Source organism: Onychomys torridus, chromosome 11, assembly GCF_903995425.1.
Source record: "Onychomys torridus chromosome 11, mOncTor1.1, whole genome shotgun sequence".
NCBI classification, from domain to species: Eukaryota; Metazoa; Chordata; class Mammalia; order Rodentia; family Cricetidae; genus Onychomys; species Onychomys torridus.
In genome coordinates, this window is record NC_050453.1 from 13,218,031 (window position 1) to 13,244,039 (window position 26,009).

General features: G+C 42.7%; 1 protein-coding gene across 4 annotated transcripts in view; it reads right to left on the reverse strand.

Annotated features, from left to right (window-relative positions):
- Positions 1-26,009, reverse strand: part of Tp53bp2 (tumor protein p53 binding protein 2) — a 52,576-nt gene that overhangs the window by 21,101 nt on the left and 5,466 nt on the right. For 3 of the 4 annotated variants that reach the window (XM_036202271.1, XM_036202272.1, XM_036202273.1), the window contains exons 2-5: positions 12,437-12,584; positions 9,517-9,630; positions 5,263-5,345; positions 3,732-3,833 (exon numbers count right to left, since the gene is read on the reverse strand). In XM_036202271.1, the coding sequence (XP_036058164.1) occupies positions 3,732-3,833; positions 5,263-5,345; positions 9,517-9,630; positions 12,437-12,584 (447 nt within the window). Of the gene's footprint in view, positions 1-3,731; positions 3,834-5,262; positions 5,346-9,516; positions 9,631-12,436; positions 12,585-26,009 lie in introns of those variants that run through there. The other variant, XM_036202274.1, reaches the window with a different exon arrangement.

The following is a 26,009-nucleotide window of genomic DNA, read 5'->3' on the forward strand; positions in this document are numbered from 1 at the left end:
TGTCATTTTAAACAGGCACACTACCAACCTCAACATAACCTCACCCGACCCTCGTATGCTGAGACTAGTGTTCCTGTAACAGTTCTGCTCTCCCCACATATCCTGCATGCTGTCACAATCACCTGGGCAGTTTTCGAAACACACACTCCTTGGCCCACCCTAGAAGCTCTTAGAGAGAAGACTTAGAAATTAGTTGTTGTTTTTTTCCCCCCGAGACAGGGTTTCTCTGTGTAGCTTTGCACCTTTCCTGGATCTTGTTCTGTAGACCAGTTGCTGCCTCGAACTCACAGAGATCCACCTGCCTCCGCCTCCCGAGTGCTGGGATTAAAGGCATGCACCCCCACCACCTGGCAAAATTAGTATTTTTAATCCAAATAGTTCCTACATAGTAAGCAAGCAGTAATCCTGGAAGTGGTTTCATAAAGAATTGCTTGTAAAATAGATTGTATGTTTAGTATACATGTGAGTATATGTATGTGTGCAGGCATGAAAGGTCAGAGGTCAACACTGGATGTCTTCCTCCATCACCTTTTCCCCCACATTTTTATTAGTTCTTTGAAGTTTTGTGTGATGAATTTTGGTCATATTCAATCTTTCCACAATGCTCTCAGAGCTATGTCCCCTTCCCTACCTATCCAATTTTGTGTCCCTTTAAATTAAAAAAAGATTTACTTTTAATAACGTGTATGTATCTGTGTGGGGATATGTGCACATGAATGAAGGTGCCTGCAGAGGCTAAGGGATTCAGAGCCCCCAGAGCTGGGGTTACAGGCAATTATAAGTCACCTGACGTGAGTGCTGGGAACAGAACTCAGTCTCTCTGGAAGAACAGTGCATGCTTTGAACTGCTGAGCCTTCTCCCCCTTTAAAAAATCAAGTACCGTTGGATGCTGTTCAAGTACTCTTGGATGCGTGCCTTTCACAGGACGGTGGCCAACCCTAAACCCTAAGGAAAACTCACTCCCTTCTCCCAGAAGCCATCAATTGACACCACCTGCACCCCACCCCCGGGGTGGGACTGCATGCCCACCTCCCTTCTCCAGGAGGGGATTTTGTCTGGCTTGAGACTGCACAGATCTTCCATATGTCCTAACTGCAATGAGTTCACATGTGTTAGGGCCCTGTTGAGTCTGGAAAAGGTTTCCCTGTACTCGCCCACCGCCTCCGGCCCTTACAGTCTTTTGGCCCCTCTTCTGCAACGGGCCCTGAGCCCTGGAGGAGGGGTTATACAGAATGAGTTACTCACTGGACCTGGACTGGCCAGACGAGGAGGCCAATGAGCTGTAGGGATCTGCCTGTCTCGACATCATCCCTCCCAGCGCTACGGTCGCACAGGCTGCCCCTGTGCCCAGCTGTTACAGGAGTGCTGAGGACCCACCCAGTTTCTCAAACTTTCATAGCAGGCACTTCCCAAAGTGAGCTGTCTTCTGCCCCAGATGCCGTCTATAAGAAGCTAACTTGGTCCAGTAAGGACAAGTACTTGCCTAAGAAACTGAGTTAAATCTCTGAAGCCCCATATGGTAGAAGGAGAACCAACGCTCAAGAGTTTTCCTCTGATCTCCACCCTCACACTGTGATAGAGATATGCATACAGGAAAACACAAGCAAATGCGTGTTCACACGTGCGCATGTACGCATGCACACTAACTTTTAAAAAAGAGGCTAATTTTAAGGAGCCCATTTGAGTTGGGAGGCAATGTAAAAAAAAGTAGTTAAATGTAGAGGATATGAATTCAAATTCAAATTTGAACCCAAGCTATGAATTCCTATGAGATCTTGGAATACACTTTTGTTGCTTCATCTGTAACATAGGAATGAGCGTTAACAAGTACTTGTTGCTGTGACAAGGATTAAATAGAAAATATAAATTTTTGAGGAGTATCTTATATATTATATACTCCATGGGTAGGAACTGTAAAGAACTAAGGAGGTAGCACCTTTAGAAAACTGCAGTTAAGCCGGGCAGTGGTGGCTCATACCTTTAATCCCAGCACTTGGGAGGCAGAGACAGGCGGATCTCTGTGAGTTCAAGGACAGGCTCCAAAACTATAGAGAAACTGTCTTGGGGGGAAAAAAAAACCAAAACACTAAAAAAACAAAACCTGCAGTTATACAATTTAAAATGTATTTGTATTACTTTATAATTTTAAAAAACCAGTTACAGAATCTACAATCCAAATATGCTTAAAACATATAAGTAACATGGACTTTCAAAGTGAAAGTCTTGAGATTAGATTTACTCTGCAATGATCAACTGTTTAGATGAAGGTATGTCCTCCCTACACACTGTGATAGCCTAACAGCTTATTTTTACAGTAAGCTTTTAGAAATGTGGGCTCTCAGGCTCCAAACTCTGAATCAGAAACCTACTTCTTAGCTAGATCCCAAACTGGACCCAGATGATTAGGTCCAGTTTGAGAAGCAATGCACCATGGTGCCAGCTATCACATACAAGTAGAAATGGGTGGTGCATACGAATGCATGGAAATGTTACATGCAAGAGCAGAGTGCATGCTGAGAATAGCTAAAAGATCCCCTAGCCATTACCTGTAAGGCTCAATGGGTAACCTGTTGAGTCATCATGTGTCTAATCCAGCTTCTGGAAGCTTCCAGTCACTAAAGGACTGCTAATTTAAGAATCCTGAGTGTGTGTACCAAGGCTTGACAACGTAGAGCCTGAAGATGAAACCAGCTTGCCGAGATTTTTGGGTTTTTTGGTTTGTTTGTTTGTTTTGAGTTTTTTGTTTTAAATTAACCAATCTTTCTCTTCTCCCAGCAACCCTGCATGTGTATGGGAGTGGGGACATCTCACCAAAGGAATGCTGGGGTCACAAATATAGTTACCAAATCCCGCTTCACATGAGTTCTGAGATCCAAACTCAGATCCTCAAACTTGGACAAGTACATTACCCACTGAGCCATTTCCTAAGCCTATAATTTGCTGATTTCATAAGTAAAGCTTCACTGGAACACACCACACACATCTGTGCCTACTCACAGGCAAAGCTGACTAACCACCATGAAGACAGGGTGGCACACAAAGGCTAAGACTGTTACTACAGAACTCTACGGAGCAAAGTCTGCGGCATCTGCTGTAGGTTCTAAGCCTGTGGCTGGCAGACGCAGCAGCAGAGAGAGACTAGTTTTGATAGTAACTGAGGGCACTTTTTCTTATTCAAGGCCAGGACTAGGATTTTGAATAAAACACCTCTTTTCCACTGGGGCCAAGCAGCAGAAGGCAACAGAGACAGCTGGAGCAAATGTTCAAGTTGTTCCTGTTGCAGCACAGGTGAGCTCCAGGAAGCAAAGAAAAGTGTTCTAACTTCCCTTTCCCTGACTCCCAGCACAGGGTAATCAGCCTTTATCAAAATCAAGGATCAACTCAGACATAGTGGTGTAAGTCTGTGATCCCAGCTATTCAGGAGCCAGAGGCAGGGGATCACTTGGGACCAAAAGTTTGAGATCAGCTTAGGTAACAGAGACAGGCAACTAACTCAAAAAGAAAAAAAAAAAAAAAATAGTAACAAAAATTAGGTCAGGAAAATCTTGAACTAAAATGATACAAGGGTTTCTGAAAAATGCTGAAGAAAATCACACAGCATGTAACTTGGGGTGATGACATCAGTTCCTATGTGAGAGAGAGGCTACTACCTCAGTAAGCAGGGCAGACTGGGAACAGTTCCAACAAAGACATAAACAGCAGTAGGTGATGAGGTCTGTGAAGGCTCTACCTTAGTAGCCAGCATTTGTTGCTGGGCCTCAATCTGCTGCTGCTGGCGAGATGCCATTTCCTGAAGTTCAGCAAGTGTCAGGTCCATCCGAGGACTATTAACCTACAAAAGGAAACACACCACCATCTATTTCCATATCATGTTCAGAGGCCTGCTTAAAAGCTCCATCTAAACTAAGCATAACAAAATTATTTGGGCATTAATTTTTACTTTAATATTCACTGAGTTCATTTATTATGATATAAAACATACTAACATACAGGCCAATGATTTCTGAAGCTGTAAATTTTAAGTAGTTTGCTCAGAAACACAAACAGAAGAATTCAGAGTCACTCTGCCCCGTGGTTAATTTACATTAGACAGTGGACTGTGGCTGCATAAACACTGAACTAAGGTGTCCACAGCAAACCTTGAACACAGTCATCAAAACATGACTTCAACACAGAGCAGCATTGGCTGGGCCTGGCAGTGCACTGGGGGGTCGAGGCAAGAGTTACCACTTCCCAATCTCCAAAAATCAGTCTAAAGTTAGTTATGATAGCTTACACCTGTAATCCTAGCACTCAAGATCCAGAGGCTAGAGGATGGTCACAAGTTCAAGGTTAGCCTGATCTATACAAGGAGGCCCTCCAGGCTGACTGACCAGGGCTACTCAGTAAGACCTTGACTCAAAAAAAAAAAAAAAAAAAAAAAAAAAAGGCAATTTGTTGTATCTCAGTTCTACTTACATAAACCTTCCTTTGGAAAAGTAAACACCAACTGAGGGATTATGTGTTAGGTCACACTTAGAAAAGCCTGCTACTAACTAAGACACTCCTCTCATTCTCCACTGCTCTTCATCACAGGAAGATAACTAAGTGTAAATCAAAGAACAGAACAGGATGCACTTGAGGGAATGTATAGTAGGTACTTTAGATACCTGAAACTCGGGCAAAAATTAACTACAAAGTAGAATAAGATAACTCAGGAAACCCAGACTGATATCCAAAGTTCTGGGATCTGAAAAGAACACCTTCAAAGGTATGCCAAGATATTTCAATTCATATATAACAGCAAGATCTTTAATTAATAACTTTACCATTTTTCTAAAAGTATTTATAGCAACAAATAAAGTCACCAAATATTGGAACTTTTTGTTGCAAATTTGTTGCTGTATTCAGCAGCTAGCTTCTTATGAGTAATAGCCATACAAGAATCATGGAAATATCTATGAAAATATTTAAGGGGCTAAAGAGGTGGCTTGGTGGTTAAGAACATATACCATTCTTGCAGAGGACCCAAGTTCAATTCCCAGCACCCACAGGAGACAGCTCACAACTGCTTGTAACTCTAGCTCCATGTGATCTAATGCCCCTTCTGACCCAGTCCCCACAAATAAGTAACAATTTTTTTTTTAATGGTTAAAAGGAGAAGCCTTGAAAAGATGGTCATTATTGATCCACTGAATAAGAAAATAACAATGAGTGAGATTTTAAGTTTAAAGGCATTATCACTGTGGCATATAATAAGATTTAAAAAAAGAGCCACTTACTCCATTCTCCTTTCTCCGATGCTCACCAGGAATTTTTACACCATTTCTTTTTACACTTGGATCTTGGGGTCTTGGTCCACTCACTAAATACAGATTCAGAAACTGGGCATTAACATTAGAGTTGAGAGAAGTTCCACACAGCAATTCCTTTCTGCTTTGTTTTACCGCTATCTGATTCTTGAGTTGACTGTACATTTAAAGTATCTTCTAATAGCAACAGAGTTCAGATCTCATCATCAGGCTTGTTTTGAAAACACAATTATCTGAAACAATGACTAGCACTAAGGAAGCTCACATTCCATCTATTCCCTAGGAAGCTGCCTGATCCACTCAACAATGGCGAGAAATTACTGTACCTGTGACTCCAGGTAGTTTGTACCATTTGCTTAGAGTTGTTCCTCCTACTTCTAGACCACGCAGTAAGGAACTGAAAGAGCTTCAGAGGAACCTGGTGGCACAGGCCTACAATCTCAGTTCCTCCGGAGGCTCAACCATGAGAAGCCCAAGTTCAAACCCTGCCTGTCTCAAAATGGAAAGAGGGATGAGGGAACCAGCGACAGCTCAACAGACGAGAAGGGTGTGTGTCACCAAGCCCAAGGCGTTGTTTGATTCCACAGGATAGAAAAAGAGAAGGGACTTCCTGAGTTTCCCTCTGACCTCCACATACATGCCATAGCACAGGCACACACGCACACAAATGTATACACATATACTACATATATGTGGATTCAAAACATATGTGCAATTTTTAAAAGTGTAAGCAGGCTGAGTATATGGAGATAGTGTGCTTTCCTGGCATGCACAGGATGCTACTTCAATGCTTCAATGCCTCCTTAGTACAGGAATGGGGAGGTGTTCAGTAAAGAAATAACTTAAAAATGCAATCAGTCCACCTCGGTATTCATTAACAGTGAAAAAATAAAAAATAAAATAAAAAACTTGTACTTAAAAAAAGATCCAGTGGTACTTTGATAATTTTATTTATTGGGACACTCTTTAGAAATTCGTAAGTATACTATGAAGTATATCCTCATTCATTTATGAAAAATATTTCCACTTCTCTTGATTAGAGAAAAGTCTAACTAAAAACTAATGACTACTCTGCATTTTTGACTGAAAAGAGTTTCAAACCAAAACATATATCTTGGCACTACTCAATGCACAATAAAGGAATAAATTTAAACTAATACATACATGAAATATCAACAAAGATAACTTTTAAAATGTATTAAACTCATACCCATATTTTCCAGAAATTAAAATAATCCTTACAATTACCTGAGAGATTTTAAGACAACCATTTCTGTTGCTCCAATTTCTAAAGGTCTTATAATAAAAACCTTGAGGTAGATACTGAAAGATCAGAGAGACAAAGGAACAAGCCACATCTTATATCTAGGACTCCTCAGCCTGAAAAGGCCTCTAGCCGAAAGGGGTTGCTCAGCCGAAAAGGCTTTAGTTCCTGTCTCCTCATGTCTTATATACCTTGTATACATATATATACACACATATATTTTATATACTCTACCCAGCTGTCACTTCCTGGGATTAAAGATTTGTGTGCCACCACTGTCTGGCCTCTATGTTTAATCTAGTGGCTTGTTCTGTTCTCTGATCTTCAGCCAAAATTTATTAGGGTACACAATATATCACCACATATTTCTTTGAATCAAATATCTATTATACCTATCAGGAAACTTAGAACAAATTCTTACATCAATAAATAAATATGACTTGGCCCCAGAGCCAAGCATTACACTCAGTATGTAACTCTAATGTTAGCTTTTAAATGCTGTTTGACTCTCTAATACAATAACCTGAATAATTTATTATAGTATCTCCATAAGAAAAGTATTTTTCTACAGTACAAATAATTGCTTTCTTTTCTCTCAGAGGAAAAAAAAAACCATTCAACTAGCTTTTATTTTAGCCAGTTACATAATTAAGAGTAAAAAGCGACAGTTTTAAAAACAATTTCAAACACATTTTGGTCACAGTCTTAGTTGGAGGTACACATTATCAGTCTCCTAATCCTCAGCAGTCTGAACTAAACAGGGGAGTAGAGACCTGCCCACGGCAGACTGGAAAGCCATCTTGCTCTCCACTAGTACAAACACTGTGTGGCACTGGTGTTTGCAACAATGTGCAAACAGCTCCTTTTTCTTAGTTAACACTTTATTTCTCACATTACAGATGCTCTGAAACTGCATAATGCACTATTGGGGACTACTTAATAATTCACCCAGTACTGCACACAGCTTGACATTTGAACTGGGAGATGCACAGCCAAATTCCAACTTCTTAGAATTCAGAATATATACAGTAATGTAAATACAGAAGACAATAAAAACATGATGCAAATGTCAATTAAAATGCATTTTTAAAAGAAGGCTTAGGGAGGATACCGCTATGTATATTTAAAATAAAATTACAAACACCAGTAAAACCGAAAGGCTGTAAGTCAGCCTGGTCCGGGTGATTCGGGTTTTCCCTCTTGGCTCTGCCCCTAGGTGTGTGGCCTGACAAGCTACTTAACCCCAACATATCAGCACTTCTCATCGGTAGAGTAGAAGGCGCCAAACTAAGTCAATTCAGAGCAGGTATTATGTGGACACCTGGGATTAAAATAAGAGCAAATAATAAAACTGGGATGTTAAACTACACTCTGTCCGTATAGAACCCCCAGCATGTTTGGAAACGGAGTAATCCTGTTTCCACTGGCAGCTTCCCAATGTGAAGGGCTACTCCCCGACTAAAGGCACGGGCATCTTACAGGCACAGCCACATTCTCAGTGTCTAAACAAATTACAGCCCAAAGTCTCCACTTGGTGTCTTACTGTCTGCCCTCTCCTGTCCTGGATCAGTTACGAAGACTTAGCCATCCCATTCTTTTAGGCCCTCCAAGTCTGCCTTCACTTGGGACCCTGCTACCCAAGAGATCATCTAAGTTCTATTGCCAAGTTGTTTCTAAATCGGGCTCTTTTTCAGGGTCTAACCTGAAAGAAAAAAAAAAAAAATCACTGAGAGTGGTCTATATCTGAAATCTTGTATCTAATCATTCTTTGACCACCCATTCCTCCGTTTGTTTGTTAATCTAATCATGAGATTCGGTCATGGGATGCAGTCTCCTCTTTCCCCAGAGGCCCATCCTTTCACCCCTACCCCACTGGTGGCGAGATACCTGACAGAATCTAGAAATCACCCATGAAATAAGCCTCTGGGCATGCCTGGGGGAGCATCTGCATCAGGTCGATTAGGGCTTGAAGACCTGCTAACTGCCAGTGGCCCCATTCCCAGGGCCAATAATCTGAATTGTGCATAAAGGGGAAAGTGAAGTAAGCACAGTATTCACGATCGGGCTTCCTGATTGTGGATGTGAGGTAACCAACTGCTTCAAGCTCCCACCAGTTTAACTTCCTGCCAAACACACCGAGTGTACCCTTGATCTGTAAACCAGAATAAACCCTCGGCCCTCCTTAGGTGGCTTCTGTCAAGGTACTTTATCACAGCAACAGAAAACATGACTAAGAGACCCACCCAACTTACACATCACCTTGCCAACACTACCATCACCACTGAACTCCCATCAAGTCCATCAGGCAAACCCATCCCAGGCCAGTCTGTCTTCCGTCACAGCCTCCTGAGCTGCAGAGCACCCGAGGAGGGCCACTCAAGTCTCTCATCAGTAGCCGTAGGGCTTCCCGCACCTACGTCTCCAGTGTGCGCACTCCCCTCTTCATAGCAGCTCAGTCTGTCTACCCACCTCCAGCACCACCACTTCCCATGACTATCTCCATCCCCAAAGAAAATACGTGTCTTCAGATGAGAAACACCGCAGCTTGGACCTGCAGACGTCTGGATTTAGGTGTGTGTGGTTTTCTCTCTTTTCTGTTAGTGTGAGGAGGTCCAGACTCCTCCTTTTATCTCAGAGGAGAACCTCAGGTGGAGACACATTTTCGGGGACCCTGCTGTATCTAGTAAGTGCTCCTCCTTCCTCTAGCTCTAGTCTTGCTTTACAGACTCCTTCCTACCACATTAGAACCTCCTGGCAGCCCTCCACCTTCCTCAAGCAAGCCGTGTCTCTTTCTCCCCCCGTCAGTCAAGTCCAGACTAAGAAACCTGGTCCACTCCTCTAGGTGCCGCGCTTCCCTTCACCCTCCAACTCCCCGGCTTCCCTCCCATGCCTCTCCCCAACTACGCAATGCACAGAATAAAAGCCTTAACACTAGTCATGATTCACAGACTATTATGTACCAATATCCCTGCTAGGGGGGCGTTCATGACGAAGAAAGAAACGGACTTCATTCCTTTGACTTCCAAATCGTTGAAGAACATCAAACATTCGTTCATTATCAGCAACTGGACGTTCTAAAAGAAAAAAATTACATTATCTACAGGAAAGAGAAAAACAAATATACCTTTAACATAAACTATGTTATAAATACAGGAAATACTTGGTATTTCACATAACTCTTTTCTTCCATTAATAGAACTCAGAAAAATGGTATGTCACAGCTTTTCCACACAATCACTATCAAGTCAGGATAAAGTAATAAACAATGGGTATATATCAGTTGTCAGGGTCTTAAGAGTCTAACTCGATGGCTCCTTCATATCTAACAACATGCCATTTAATTTGAGGGTTTCAACAGTTTGTGTGATCCACATAGCCAGAGACCTACCTCACTAATACTAATGTTCTATGTACTCTTAAATATATGAAGAAAAAATTAAAAGCAGCTTTCTAAATGGCCTCAGTTCAAGTTTTAAAGTCTTTACTACAGTTTATTTCCAGTATAAGTTTAGGGGATGATATATAGGTGTGTACATATACATGCACATGTGACATGTGTGTGGATGTGCATGTGGAGACTAACATCAAGATGTCTTCCTCCATCACTTTCCACTTCCCTTATTTTTTGAAACAGGGTCTCTTCACTGAACTTGAATTTTGCCATTTGAGCTAAACTGGCTAGCCAGTGAGTCCCTGGGATGCCTGTCTGCACTCCCATCACTGTGGTTATAGGGCCTGCAGCAATATCCAGTTCCATGAGCGCTGGGAATGAAAACGCAGGTCCATGCTGTGTGCAGCATTTTACCCACTGAGCCAGCTTCCCAGACCCAATATTTACAAATGATCAGTTTGCAAATAATGTCAAGAGTGACTCGCATTCATTTGTAGAAAGAATATTTCAATGAGAAGATATTTAGCTCTTTTGCAGCAAGACTGCCAGCTCTCATAACTTTTCTAAAAACAAGAAAAAAGATGCCGCTAAATACTCTATAACTGGGAGCTTCAGTAGAAACAATGTATCTTGAGCTATTTAAAAGTAAAACAAAACAAAGCAAATAAACTTCCCACTTTGGAAAGGAAGCTGAATTTAAAATCCCAATGTACTACTAGTTGAGAAGGCAAGTGCATAAACTCAGAGTTCTCAATGACATCAGTAGAACTTATAATAAGAATGTTAAAATGTCCTATAAAAACTATACACCTATCAGTAATCAAAGACACCATCTCTCAATGCCTCAGATAAACGACATGGACAGAGACAGGGCAGCCAAGCATTCAGCAGCCAATGTTGTGACTTAACCCAGAACTTAATCTGCTTGCTCGGAACACATAACACTCAGTCCTGGTTCTACGTCCAGCAGCAGTGATGCATGTAATAGCTTTCTACAAACCACGCAAATTCTACAGTCCCTCAAAGGGGCAGGGGGGACTCTAAAAAGACACCCCACTTCTCCCCCATCCTGGGAGGAGAGGGGAAGGGAACGGAGAGGAGGACAGAGCACATCCACCTACTCCACTTACTGATGCCCTCACAAACTGTAAGGGGGACGCCTGCTTCTGCACTGTGAGATGCTGTGGGAGGTTCTGTATGTCAAATGTGTCGCTCTGATTGGTTAATAAATAAAACACTGATTGGCCAGTAGCCAGGCAGAAAGTATAGGAAGGATAAGCAGAGAAGAGAATTCTGGGAAGTGGAAGGCTGAGGCAGAGAAACGCTGCCAGCCGCCTCCATGAGATGTTAAGATACTGGTAAGCCACAAGCCACATGGCAACTTATAGATTAATAAAAATGGGTTGATTTAAGATATAAGAACAGTTAGCAAGAAGCCTGCCACAGCCATACAGTTTATAAGCAATGTTAAGTCTCTGTGTGTTTACTTTATGAGTGGGCTACGGGACTGTGGGGCTTGGTGGGAGCTGGAGAGAAACTCTCCAACTACAGTGGATAGCTGAAAGCCAGAAATTTCCGTCTCTGCATCCCTCAAAATCTAGTACACTGGCATCTAAGAAATGATCTCCAAGCAAATGCATGAGTCGACAGAAAGGATGCAAAATGGGAAGGAGGGGAAGAAGAGAGGCTTTAATATCTAGAGTGAAGCAACAGAACACACTTACAGCTTTGGGGTGAGAATGGATGTCCCCCAGTTCTGGGGACCAAAGGCCTTGCACTAGCAGGCATTTACCATCTCTGCTTCTGGAGTGAGGCTTCAATGTGTCAGCTCCCTTAAGCGCCTACCACTGTGATGTCCCCACCATGACAGACGACAACCTCAACTGTGAGTCACAGGTTGCTTCAGTGTATTTATCATAGCAACAGGAAAAACAGACAATCCCCAACACCAAAGGGGCAGGGCAGGAAAAGACAAGAGAAAGAAGAGAAGGGAAGAACGCCTCACATTTCCAATAAACAAAAGCTTGACAGGGCTTCTCTGTGTAGCCCTGGCTGTCCTAGAGCTCATTCTACAGACCAGGCTGACCTCAAACTCAGAGATCCACCTGCCTCTGCCTCCTAGGTGCTGGGATTAAAGGTGTGTGCCCCAATGCCCGGCAAGAAAGTTTGAACATAAAAAGCCACCTCTTCTGAGCACCAAGTACTTAATCATAACAATACCCCAGAAGCTTCCACCCAACACATTTTAACACATTTGTCCTCTGTCCTAAGAACTACGCCTTTAACTTGTTCAGTGACTTTCTTCTGTTGCAGGAAGAGAAAAAAACAAAAGGCTTTATGTCACCAAAAGTTGGAGCAAAAATATGGCCTCCTAAGGTGCAGCCTATCCTGCTATCATCTGTAGGTGAAAACAAGCATTCCCAGTGTCAATCCAAGACTGCAAAAGCAACAGAAGACAGCAGAACTCAAACAGAAAGCCAGGTCCATACCAGAGCCACACCACACTTCAGCCAAATGGCAGTCGCTCTCGCCAGGCTCTTTACACAGATCCACCACATCTCTGCAGACGGTCTCTGGGGTAACAGGAACTTCTGTGAAGTGCTGCTCACTGTTGCTGAGGTACACTGTCAGGAACATCTGAAAGAGAGGGAAACCATCACCTGTCACATCTGCCTGTGTAGCACTCCCCTCAGACCCCAACCCTGAAAGAAAGTGGAGGGGCTGGCTGGGCCTAAAGCACTGGGTCCCTGTCCCTCCACAGACACTGCAAGGGAACAATACAGCCATTAGGCAGCCTCCTGATGGAAGGGCAGAGCAAACTTCTGTCTGCCAGTTTCATGTGTACTGTTTAAGCAAAAACTTAGCTAGACCAAGACATCAAACAGATCTTTTCATGAATCCTTTCAGGGTTAATTAAAGAATGCCATCCATGCCAGATGATGCAGAACACACCTGTAGTCAAGCTCCTCAGGAAGCTGAGGTAGGAAGATTGTGCAGTTTGGGAATTCTGGACTGCAGTGTTCTACACTAATCAGTGCCCACACTAAGTTCAGCTTCAATGTGATGATCTCTCAGGTGTGAATGTTACAAATACATACACACCAGTGCACTTCTTTTTGGAAGGATTTATAGAAATAAAGTTAAGTACATATTCTGATGCTGAGGGATAAGAAATAGGAACCAGCCAGGCAGTGGTGGCACCTTTAATCCCAGCACTCTGGAGGCAGAGGCAGGCGGATCTCTGTGAGCTCAAGGCCAGCCTGGGCTACCAAGTGAGTTCCAGGAATGGCACAAAGCTACACAGAGAAACCCTGTCTCAAAAAACCAAAAAGAAAAAAGAAACAGGAACCAGATCATCGAAGGAAAACTTATTTGTAGATCATGGACATACATTAACTACTCCCAAAAATTTTAAACTGAAATGTTTCAATCAAATACCTACTCTAAAGTATGAGATTTCATTAACAAGTAGAAATTAGCTAGTATACCAAAACCTGTCTGATCTTGTATATAAATTCAGTCCAACAGATAATTACAACTCGTTGTAAATCTTTCCCCTAGTACAAAAACAAACATCTTAAAAAGCACTGCTACCAAAGTATGCCTATTCAATTATTTTTTAAATTTTGTTAATTTCTATGCTAAAGAAATAGCAAGTTGCAGACAATGTTTGATGACAATGCAAGTCGTCCAATGCCATGAACACCTGCTCCCTGTGAACTGCCCATCAGTATGAAGAGTAACACTTGTAAGGCGCTATCCCACCTTCACTCCGGATGAAGGAGAAAGGCAGAGTATGGGGCCTTGATAAACACTAGGTCAGGTACTGTCTTTCAGAATAACAAATGAGCCTATGCTGACCACAGAGAAAGTATGGGGTTAGCTGGGCGGTGGTGGTGCACAACTTTAATCCTAGCACTCAGGAGGCAGAGGCAGGCAATCTCTAAGATCAAGGCCAGCCAGGTCTACAGATCAAATTACAGGACAGCCAGGGCTACACAGAGAAACCCTGTCTTGAACTAACAAACAAACAAAGTATGGGGTTTATGACTACAATAGGAAGAAAAAAAGCAAACTGAATAGAATCCACACCCTGGTCACAATGACACCTTACCATTACAGAGCTAGAGGGTTTGCCAAAAAGTCACCTGACCACCCTTGCAGGCTGAAACTTCTCTGGCCATCATCCCAGTGAGAAAGCTGCACTAGACTCTTTGTAAAAGGGCAGCACTGAGGAGGGACAATGACAGAAACTGACTCAGACATCACAGGGACCAGAAGATTTGGAGGGAGCTGGACTCTGCTCCTCAGTATGCTAAAGCCCATTTCCTTGGGGACTTCACCTCCACTTTTTGCAAATGCATCTCCTAACTTACATAAACACCTATCACATACACAGTAATCTAGAAACAGTAGAAGTGCATTCTGTTAAAATAGTCAACAGATCCAATAAAGGGGGAGTGCTGTCAAGATGCCTAGTATGAACCGAATGTGTTCAAGCTAATCATCTCAGGCGTTGTGCGTTCTGACAACTGTATCACATGAAGATGTGGAGTCGGAAAGCCTCAATTTAACCAACAAGGCAGCACATAGGCTTCTTACACATAGCTCCTTAACAACACTGGGAAAAATAAGGATTAACCAAGCTCAGAGAATGCTACTCTGTTGCTGCTGGGCCAGAAAACCCAGCATACTTAACCACAGTAGCAAAGTATTAAGTAGAACTTCTCCATACTCCCCACCCACACGAAAACTTTCTCTGAAGTTTAAAGCTCACTGTAAGTGTGAGACTTGAAACTGTTTATTAAATTATAGCAACTAGATGGAAGATGTGCTAAACACAGCCGCCAGCAAATAAACACTGTTACCTAAGAGCACCTCTATGCACGCTGTCTTGTCTGTTCCTTTCACAGGCTTACACCAACTCTCAGACAACAGAACAGGTATTATTTTCTCTTTCTCAATGAAGAAAAGACTCAGAGCAGTGATCTCCTTGACTTCTGAAACAAGGTCAGAGTACAACTCTTTCTGACCCATCCTCTACTCTTCAAGCTGTCCATGCTTTTGGCAGGAAAATATTAGGAAGTCCTCCACTTAGCCAGCCACCCCAATTTAATAGCAATCTAGCCTTTCACTGTCTGAAAACCAATGGCTCTGTTATTTTTTGTTTTGTTTTATTTTTTTCGAGACAGGGTTTCTCTGTATCTCTGGCTGTCCTGGAACTAGCTCTGTAGACCAAACAGGCCTCCAACTCACAAAGATCCACCTGCCTCTGCCTCCCAAGTGCTGGAATCACAGGCGTGCGCCGCTGCCGCCGCCACCACCCAGCTATGGCTCTATTATTTAAGAGCATAACTACTCTAAGAATTTGAGAGAAGTGCTCCTCCAGGGGTACCTGCCCCTTGGAGTTAACACTGGTGTGAATGGCGGGTGCCTAAACCAACACCTTTCTTCCCCATAAAGACTAGCTGGGGTGATCCAGTCAGTACCTGTGCTGAAATCCTTAATCTAGACCAGCAATGGCATTTTGTTGGCTTCCTGGACAGATGTAATTAGAATTCCACATTCGTTCTACAGAGTGCTTAGGAAAGGCACCTCCCTGAAACACACATCTTTTTTTTTAAGATTTATTTATTTATTATGTATGTAATAAATATTATACAGTGTTCTGCCTGTATGCCAGAAGAGGGCACCAGATCTCATTATAGATGGTTGTGAGCCATGATGTGGTTGCTGGGAATTAAACTCAGCACCTCTGGAAGAGGCACCAGTGCTCTTAACTGCTGAGCCATCTCTCCAGCCCAACACTCTTTTCTTTAAAATGAGTTTTATGTTCCCTAAGAACCATTTAATTAGGTGCCACAATAAACACCAACACTGACTACAGATAAGACCATGTATCCTTCCCATACCAACAACACTGCCACCATTAATGTTACAACTCCTCACTTCTACCCACAGTCTCCGCTCTACCACAGTCCTCCAAGCTATTACACAACAAGCCAGGCCTGTGCCCTGCACTCACTGTTCCTGTTGAGCATGCTCTTAAGCAGCCTAACTTGCCTCCCCATCCATCTACACAGCTGTCACCCTCTCAGTAACATCCTCCCTGGCAACCCCACCTAAAATTCCAACATCAAACACACATCCACACTAGCCACTGCCTCTGCATAGGTTCTGTACCTGACAGTCCTCAGCTTTCCACTCATTACAAATGTGAGTGTCATGCAGTCAAGGATTGTCTCCATCAGTGTGCCTTCTGCACACAACACACATCAAATGCTGTAGACGGCAACACCCGGAAGCACAGAGACTAAGTTAAAGTCTGCAAGTCATACAGCTATGAAATGGAAAGCCAAGACCCAAACATAGGCTGATTTCCTCCAGAGACTTTGCTCTCAACAGCCACATGGGACGCACTTGTCACTGACATAGTTCTGCCTTTCAGAGAAATGTTTTTGCCCACAACACATCATCTTACCCTCAGTTTATTTCAGTTAAGTTCTCTTCGGGTATCACTAAATGGTCTTGCATATAGTATACAGCAAACTAGAGGCTGACACCTTCAGTTACACCTGGCCACCACCATTTTACTTCTGATTCAATGTCCTTTCTATTCATTCAACATTCAGAGATGGTCTATGGTCTAGACTCTAATGTGGAAATAATCTGGTGAAATAGTTAATATTGAACAAAATACAGAGGGAGGTAGAGGAGGGGGTTACAGAAGAACACAAAATCTATGTGGAAAAGACACAGGAAGGAACTCCCTCTCTCTACCATTTCCCGCTGGGCAACCCCAAGGAGAGCCAGAGGGCTAGGGAGCTCTGGTGCACATGCACAAGTCACCTTCCTAAGACACAAGGTGAGACAGAAGAGGGAACCCTAGAGGAACCAAATGCCAGCTGAAGAGCCGAGCTCTTCTCCACAATGCTGGGAGGGCTCTTAAGCAGGCAGTCACCATCTAAGAGATGAGGCAAAAGGCCCAGCTAAGGTTGGGCAAGTATGCCACACAGAGAACAAAGCCTCAGGAGGAACAGCTGGTCACATCTGTGGAAGATGAAATCTCTGTAGAGAGAGGAAAAAGAAAAGATCACAGGAGCAAGTGGAAACCAGCATGCAAGTCTTTGTGGGCAGAGGTTCTAAAATGCTGGCAAGGACAGAGGGTAGGTCGACACAGACTGCTAGCCCGGCCCCTACAGGTTCTCATTCAGCAGATATGGGAAGGGAACCAAGATTCTTCATGTCTAACAAGTCCTGGATGATGCACAACTGGTCTAGAGACCTACCAAGAACCATTATGAAAAGCCAAAACAAGGAACCTAGATTGTAACTTGTGAGGCCCATGAAGGCAAATAACTAAAATAATAATAATAATAATAATAATAATAGTAGTAGTAATAGTAGTAGTAGTAATAATAGTAACAATAGATCCATGGTTGCCAAGGGCCTCAGGAAGAAGGTAGAGAATTGCCTCTTTCTCCTCTTAGAAGACATGAGAACAAAATGAAGTTACTACACCTTTGAAACATTCTTTTAAAATTATGTCAAACGGTTCCTTATCCTAAGTATCCGCCCAAGTGATAAAGGTTAAAAATTACTTCAAATCTCTAAACTTAAAACCTAGTCACAATGATGGATTTTAATGTGACAACCAATGACTCCATTTCAAACCCTGTAAAGAGAATGAAACGCAGACTTGTTCCCATGACTGGAGTGACAGCGGGCTGAACTAGCTGTCTGGGGTGGAGTGAAGGCTAAAGGCATGTCCATGCTGCACACTGCGACCCCTTTCAGCTTTGCTTTTCAAATGTGCTCTCCTAGATGATCCAAGTATTCTCAAACTACAATGTAATTCCCAGGAATAAAGCAGAAACAAATGAAGCAGTGATTGTTTTGTTCAGATCAAGTGGCTTTTAAATCACCATGATTTAAAAAAAATCAAACAAATTTCAAAGTTAGGCGTGGTAGCATTCACACTTGGGAAGCTGAGGCAGGAGAATTTTAACTTCCAATTATATTATTGTTGAAAATTTAAAAATAATTTACAGCTTGAAATCATGCCTAGTACGATTATTGCTTGTTTCTGCTTCTTCCAATGATCAGCCTTACAGGGAAAACATGCAGCAAAAGATAAAAAGCAACCCCAGGACACTGCCCACTAGTTTGTGCCAAAGCCACATCTACACAGAACTTCCAGAAACACAAGGGTGAGGACAATACTCAGTTTAAAAGAACAGGCCACAGACTTAGTGATGGAACATGCATTCACTGTATTAATGGCACGTCCCTGACATAAGAACGCTTCGTTTTCAAAGAGAGTTAGTAAGACAGAAGTAGGAGTGACCTCTCCAAGAGGACACACAGAGCACTGGCTAGGACACTGTAAGGAACTGACTCTGAGTCCGAGGTTTAAGTTTATTCCCTTGAATTAGAGATTCCTTGTTTATTGGAGGTGGTACACACGTGTCACTGTATGTGTGGTCAAAAGACAGCATGCAGGTATTGGTTTCCTCTTCCCACCATACGGCTCCTTGGGATCAAATGCAGGCTGTCAGGGTGGCAACAAGGACCTTTACTCACTGAGCCACCTCAGCAGCCCCATTCATTTGGTTTTAAAAGCCACGTGATGTCACAGGGGAAGAAAATTGGAACCTTGGTCTAAGATGTTTGTTGTAACTGGAAGTAAAGACTGACCACTATACCTTCAGAGTTGCCATTTATGAAAACTCACACTTACCCTAGACTTACCTATAGGAAGTCAGGTGTACAAGAAGAAAGGCCTGCCCTTCAAAGAAAAATGAGCAATCTATAAAAAGAGCAAAAATCCTTTTCCAATTTCCCAATGCATAAGAAATTTCCCAAAATCTGGTAGTAATTAAGCTAGTGCTGAGATTTAGAGGAAAGCTGAAGGGTTTCTTATTCCTCTGTGAAGAAAAATGTAAAATATCCCTCCAGTTTGCTATTTCGTTATGCTCACCCAAGGAAAGCCCCAGACTGTGTTCTGGAGAAGAATGCCTCGGAACTCCTTTTAAGATAGCCCTGCAAAAATACCTTTCCAAACACTGACTCAAAAAGGATGTGTGTGTGTGTGTGTGTGTGTGTGTGTGTGTGTGTGTGTGTGAGAGAGAGAGAGAGAGAGAGAGAGAGAGACAAACAATAGTATTAGATTTTTAATTAAAAAATAACATTAAGGACTATGGTGTTGCACAAGAGCAGAGCAAAGGTCTACCATGTGCCAGGGCCTGAGCTACACACACACACACACACACACACACACACACACCCCACCATCAACCAAAGTTTCCTTCCATCTCTCAAACTCTCACGGGGACTTTCAGCCTGAACACAACTAGCTATACAACACTTGAGGAGTTTCTAATGGAGACCAGGCCATTCCCGTCAGTCTCTTTCTCCTGTGGGACTCTGCTGGCAGAGAGTATATCAGAGCATGTCGCTGGCTTTCTCAAGCAGGCATGCTCTGTCCCAGCCCCTGTATGAAGTCACTGTGGGGTTACTCCAATCTCTGAGTGGACAGCATATGGAGTCTCAGTGGATATGGAATCTCTTTCAGGAGCCCCAGGCATACTTCCTTTCTGAGTGTCTTCCCAGCCTTCCTGCTGCTCACAACAGTCTAGCATGCTTGCTGAGCTTTCTTCCCCCACAGGAGTCTACCCTGGGCTGTCAGGCTATGTTGAAAGTCCTCATCAATTGCCATGAGTCCTACCTACCAATCTTCTACTAAGACCCCATCATATTAAAACTCTTCTATGCTCACTAAATATACTGCTTCTTATGCTGGCATACCTCTAACCTAAATCTATCAGTGTCTATCAGCTAATCTGAGTTATTTAAAGCAAAATCACAAAATCATAGCCAATGGATATGTTTTTACATCACCAACTATTTCTTGGACCACTTACAAGAAGTTAGAACCTGGCTATTAACACATGAAGCATCAATTTGAACAATACTCTGTGAGAAAGTTAATCATACATAAAACATGCTGTCATTCATTCAATACCATGTAGAGTAGATGATCATTTTCTAAAATAATCAACATGGGGAGTTACACAATAAATTGTGATTGTTTCAATTAAAGCAAAAGTGTATTACACATGAAAACTAGTGTTTTATAAGCAAGGAGCCTCTGGTCTTTGCTTTCTGGTAACATAACCATCCCTATATATAGGCAACTTAACAGCTGCTTCTACATTCAACTTTCGGCCTGGTGTCTTATCAACGTCAGTCACTCCAAATAAGCTCCTGGTTCTGTCTTCCTCTTAACCCTAACTCCTTGCTAACTTCATGGACTGAGAGCTTATCACGCACACACAGTTCAAGAGGAACACAGAAATGAAAAACTGCCTTCTTCGGGGCAGAAAAGATTAACACTACACAGATGAACTGTGGGAGGTGAAGGATAAAGGGTTAGACAAGAGATGGTTCAGAGGTTAAGAGCACTGGCTGCTCTTCCAGAGCACCCCGATCTCATTCCCATCACCCACAGGGCAGCTCAGATCTGTCTGTAACTCCAGTCCCCACTTGTTTCGGCCTTCTATGGGCACTGCATGTACACAGTGCACAGACATACATCTAGGCAAAACACACACACACATAAATATAATAAATAAAATGTTTATTTTTAAAGGGATAAAGAGTGTAGGCTTTATTGCTGGGGAAATCAGGTTTGCATATTTTGAATAATTTCAGATAATTCCAATTCAATTACAGAAAATGAAAGTTTGATCCTTACCCAAAAGGCTTAGAACTACAAGTGTTTCAGAATTTGCTTTGTTTCTGTATTTGGGGGTATTTGCAAATACCTATGAAAGTCTTACTAAAGAGACTCAGGTATAAACACAAAATTCATGTGTTTTATATACACCTATACATACACCATAAAGGCTGCCTTTTTAATTGCAATGTTTCATATGCGGTCAGGGGTGAAATTTACTACTCATGACATCCTGTCCACACTCAAAGATTTCAGATTTTGGAGGTTTTTTGGATCAGGGTGCTACATGCTTAAAGCTCAACTGAGTGTGGTAGCTAACACCTATAATCTCAGCAACCAAGGCATGGAGGCAGAAGAATCATGCCAAGTCTGGCTTACATAGTAATACCCTGCATGAAGGAACAAAAATACCTAAAACTTACATCAAATGATCAGCTCCACCGTAGTAGCTTCAAGTCACCAAGTAAGAAATCTAAAATCCACTTTCTTCACTCCTACAGCAGCTCATGTGCAGCCCCTACCCACTCCCTCATGTTGAAGCTAGCCCTACAATTTACACTAACTCAGACCGTAAAACCTCCTCTAGCTGCTCCTACACAAACACCCAGCACAGCAGAGGGACAGCACAGCAGAGGGACGTGCTCTCTTTGCCAGTCAACCGCTCACCCTCCCCATGACATCCCACTCCCCGAGTTCACTCAGCCCTTACACACAGTAACTGCAATCTGTGTCTGCCTGAGGGAACTAACGACACCTAGTCAGAGTCAACACTCCATGGAGGGTAGGAGCACTTACAGGAGACGGGAACGTGGAGGTCAGTGTGTGTGCCTCAAGAAACAGTTATCCATAAACACAGCATTACTTCAAAGGGAACATTGCCAAAGCTAGATAATGTATCAAATGAAGGCTAGAACACCATCTATTTGGAGACAAATTAAAAACTTTCTTTTCAACTCTACCCAAAACTGAATTCAGTCCAAGTTTAAATACATCATCCAAAGCAATGTCTCCTGAAGTCACCCTGCTTTCCAGTAGCTGTCACAATCACAAATAAATTAAAAGGAGCAAAATATATATTTAATGAATTCTTCCTGCCTACAACTATTCTGTAAGATCACTGTTGCTATGCTCTCTCCTAAAGGGGACATTGCTACTGTGTTATTACATGACTTATTTTACATGAAGGTACTATTAAATATTTCATTTTACCCTTCACACAGAAAGATGGCAGAGTCCAATGGAGTAGAGCTGGCTATGAACAGAAAGATGCTAAAGGATTCACGTGCTGTGAGCAAGAGAAAAACTGAACACCCCTGGAGCCCTGTAGGAACATGAGATAGCAGTGCGGGTGACCAGATGCTCCCTTCTAAATGCTGACTTGGGTATTTTGAATCTTTTGGTCAGTTCCTGTAGGCAGCTAAAACTTCTGAAATGGGATGGACCCTTGACACAAAGGGACTTAATTTCATTGGGCTAGATAACAAAGAAACTTGAAATCTGCCTAAGGTATTTATTATGCTGTATTAGAGGCCTGTCCTGAAGGATCCTGGAGAGGGAAAACAGTGTTTCTCAGAAAGACCACAAGGAACACACAGTTTTGTATCGACTGGAGCAAAAATAATGGCCAAGGTGAGCATAAGCCCAAGGAAAAGGAGACTGAAGATAAATGGCCTAACCGCACACTGACCAAACAGTTCAAAGAAAATCAAGGGAAGGGAGGAGCATAAATTTTGGGCTCTAGAGAGCAACAACCAAAATACCAAAGTACCGAGCTACCTCTAATAATAGACAGCGTTGGGGGCCAGCAAGACAGCTCAGCAACTAAAGGTGCATGCTGTACACGCCTGATTGACAGCCACGCTAGATCTCCAGAGCCCACTGGAGGAGAGAATCTTCTCCTTGGAAGTTGTCCTCTGACATCAACATATGCACCACGGCATGCACAATCCCACACACACACCAAATAGAAAACGAAAACAACCCTGTTGTTCAAAATAGTGTCTCGGGGCTGGAGAGATGGCTCAGAGGTTAAGAGCACTGACTACTCTTCCAGAGGTCCTAAGTTCAATTCCCAGCAACCACATGGGTGGCTCACAACCATCTGTAATGAGATCTGGAACCCTCTTCTGTATACATAACAAATAAATAAATCTTTAATAAAAAAAAAAAAAGGGGTCTCTACTTCATAGAATGAATGCATTCATCAAACATTACCTGCATCTTACAGACTAGCTGTCATCATCTACAGCTTGTGTGATGGAGAAAGCATGAGAAGACAGTTTTTAAAGGCAACTTGACTTGGCTTTCTGAGGTCTCTGTCTACTTTGTACCTATGTTAGGAACATGAAAATAGCACTGATTTCAAAGCAAAAGGAAGTCAAGGAGCAGTTAGGCAGGATCCAAAGCTGCTAGAGCAACATGGCTGTGGTCAAATGCTTACTAAGGCACTTACAAGGCTGTAAGGGCATGTTAATGTGAACATTTCATCAATTAAAAAACTTAGCTGGGCCCAAATAGCACATGCTATAAATAACCCAGTTGGGTATTAGGAAGCTGAGAAAAGAGGACTGTCAATTTAAGGCATACCAAGGCCACAAAAAGAGTTCAAATTAGTCTAGGCAACTTATGGAGATTCTATCTCAAAAGTAAGAAGCAAGCTGTGGGGCTGGCGAGATGGCTCAGTGGTTAAGAGCACTGGCTGCTTTTCAGAGGGCCTGGGCTCAATTCCCAGCAACCACATGGTGGCTCACAACTGTCTGTAACTCCAGTTCCAGGGGATCCAACACTATCTTCTGGCCTCCACAGGCACTAGGCATGCACACGATAAACAGACATACATTCAGACAAAATACATTTTTAAAATAAATGATCATGGGGTTTTTATGTTTTAAACTGAAGACGTGAATGACAGGTAAATAGCTCCATTCCCACCTTGTTCTGATTCTTGACTCTAGGAAGTCTATTTCTCCTCTCTCCCCACACACCCCTTAGTGTCACCCAAGGCAAGCGAGAAGAGCAAGTGGTAAGCTGTGTACACTGAACTAAAACCAGTTCCTACCATCAGCTGGGCCCTTCATGTGGCAAGGTGAGCCTTTTGTTCATTTTTCCCAGTGTTCTTGTATCCTTGGCATCCCTAGATCTTCCCCGATGGCATCCCTAGAAGCCCTTCTCCATACAGACAAGAACAAGCCTTCCTAGTCATCAGATCATGCCAACTCTCACTATCCTATACTCCTCCAGTGGCTACCGCACCCCTTCCACAGAAAATCCACATGCCGCCAGTTCTCTACCCCACTTCCTGCCCTCAAAGCTCTGGCCTAGCTGGTTTCCAACACTTCAGGATGGACATCTGTCCCCACACACTTGAAATGTTCCACATGGAAATCTTCAGTGTTGGCTCATTCCTTCCTGCCACGTAGGTCCAGTAGAGATGTCACTTCCCTGGTTACCGATACAAAGCAGCCACTCGGTCACATTAACCAAACTTAAATCCCATCTAATGTCGTTACTGCCTTTTATATGTGTCTCAACCTCCCCAAGCTCCATGAAAGGTAGTCTCCCTGAAAGATGTCCTATTCTGTTCTGTCCATGACACTCAGAAAGGAGCCTGAAACACGAAAGACATTCACTTAACATACACTGAACATGTGCTGTCCCCAAACAGCCATCATGAGAAAAAAAAGGAAAAGACATGATCCAATTATGATTCCATCCAAATCAGTCCTCACTGAACTCACCACACAGACAGTCCTGAGAACATAATGGGTGCTCCGACCTACCACCATCTGCACACTTCTTCAGGTCCTTTTGACCATGCCCTCAGCTGGAGATGGCTGTAGAAGGAGCCCAGCCATTTCAGTTTCCCGCCTTCAACATCCCCCAGGGCCTCCATCCCAGCCTCTGACCCTTTTGTTTTGTTTTGTTTTCCACACCAGCTCCTTCACACTCTATTGAAAACTACCACTGCAGGAGACTGATTAAACATCCCTCATAAAGAGAATTAGGAAGCCCCTTCTCTCTCCCATGAACGAGAAAGGTCTAAGCTTTCTAGTAGTAGAGGGGATTTTTTAAGGCCACTGGGGTATTTCCTCTATTTAGGGCAGGTAACCACCTCCCTTTCAATGGGAACTTGGTAAGAGATCTACCAATTTTCTCATTTAGTGTGCATTTAAATAGAAAAATCTCCATTTTCTTTTTCTACTTCGAAAATTAGTTATATTCTAGAGAAAATTTTTAATGGTATTTACTTATGTGTATATGTGTATGTGAGAAAGAGTACATACATGTGGAGAACAGAAATGGGCATCGGATCCCCAGGGGCAGGAGCTGTTGGGAGCCACCTGACTTAGGTGTTGGGAAGCCATCCAGTCCTCTGGAAGAGCAGCAAGTGCCCTTAACCACTGAGCCCTCTCTCTGGCCTCTGGAGAGCAATTTTTGAAGTTATCATTAGTCGTTAGCCAATAGCATGGCAACTGTTTGCTCTGTAAGTACTAGCCCAAATGCCTGCAAGCTTGAACAGAGCATGTGAACAGCTAGTTCAAATCTCACTTCAACAGAATGGCCAGAAGCAAATTACTGAACCAACTCTGAGCTTCAAATTCTGTTGACTGAGCATGGAAAGGTCAACCTCACTGTGTAACAAGGAGACTAGCTAGAAAGACTCTCTAGTCACTGGGCTGTGTTAGACAAAGGGGCTCTAGACAGGAGCTTGTCACCCGACCTCCCCCTCACCCCACCTCCAACTCCAGGTTTTCAAGCAGATTGTCCCACAGTGGAGGATCAGTAAAGTGTCCTAACCATCTTTTTTATATCCCTAGTAGCTTAAATTGGTACTTTATAATTGTTCATTGTGGTTTTCTATAATAGTTCTTTTCTATGGGGCTTTTAGTTGATGTGTTTGAAATTGATCTAAATTTCTAAAGGGCTGGAGAGATGGCTCAAGAGTTAAGAACATATACTGCTCAATTCCCAGCACCCAGGGGATCTACAGGCACCTGCACTCATATGTACATACCCTCACACAGAAACATACAAATACACATATTTATTAAATTAAATCTTTTAAAATTTTTTCTAAGAAAGCAATTAATATGTGTTTCAGAAGTTCGGTAGTTATGACCAGTCAACTGGGCATTTATTTTCACTGGCAATTTGGGGCTAGTATATTGTAAGTAAGTCGGCTTATAAATTATTTTACATAGAAAAAAACCTAAAACCATGCAAAAGCATACTTGCTAAGTTTCTTACCCACAATCTAAAACTTGAACTCGGCACTTCTCTGACAGAAGAGTCCTTGGTGTTTAGTGACACTGTTTCCTGCCTCC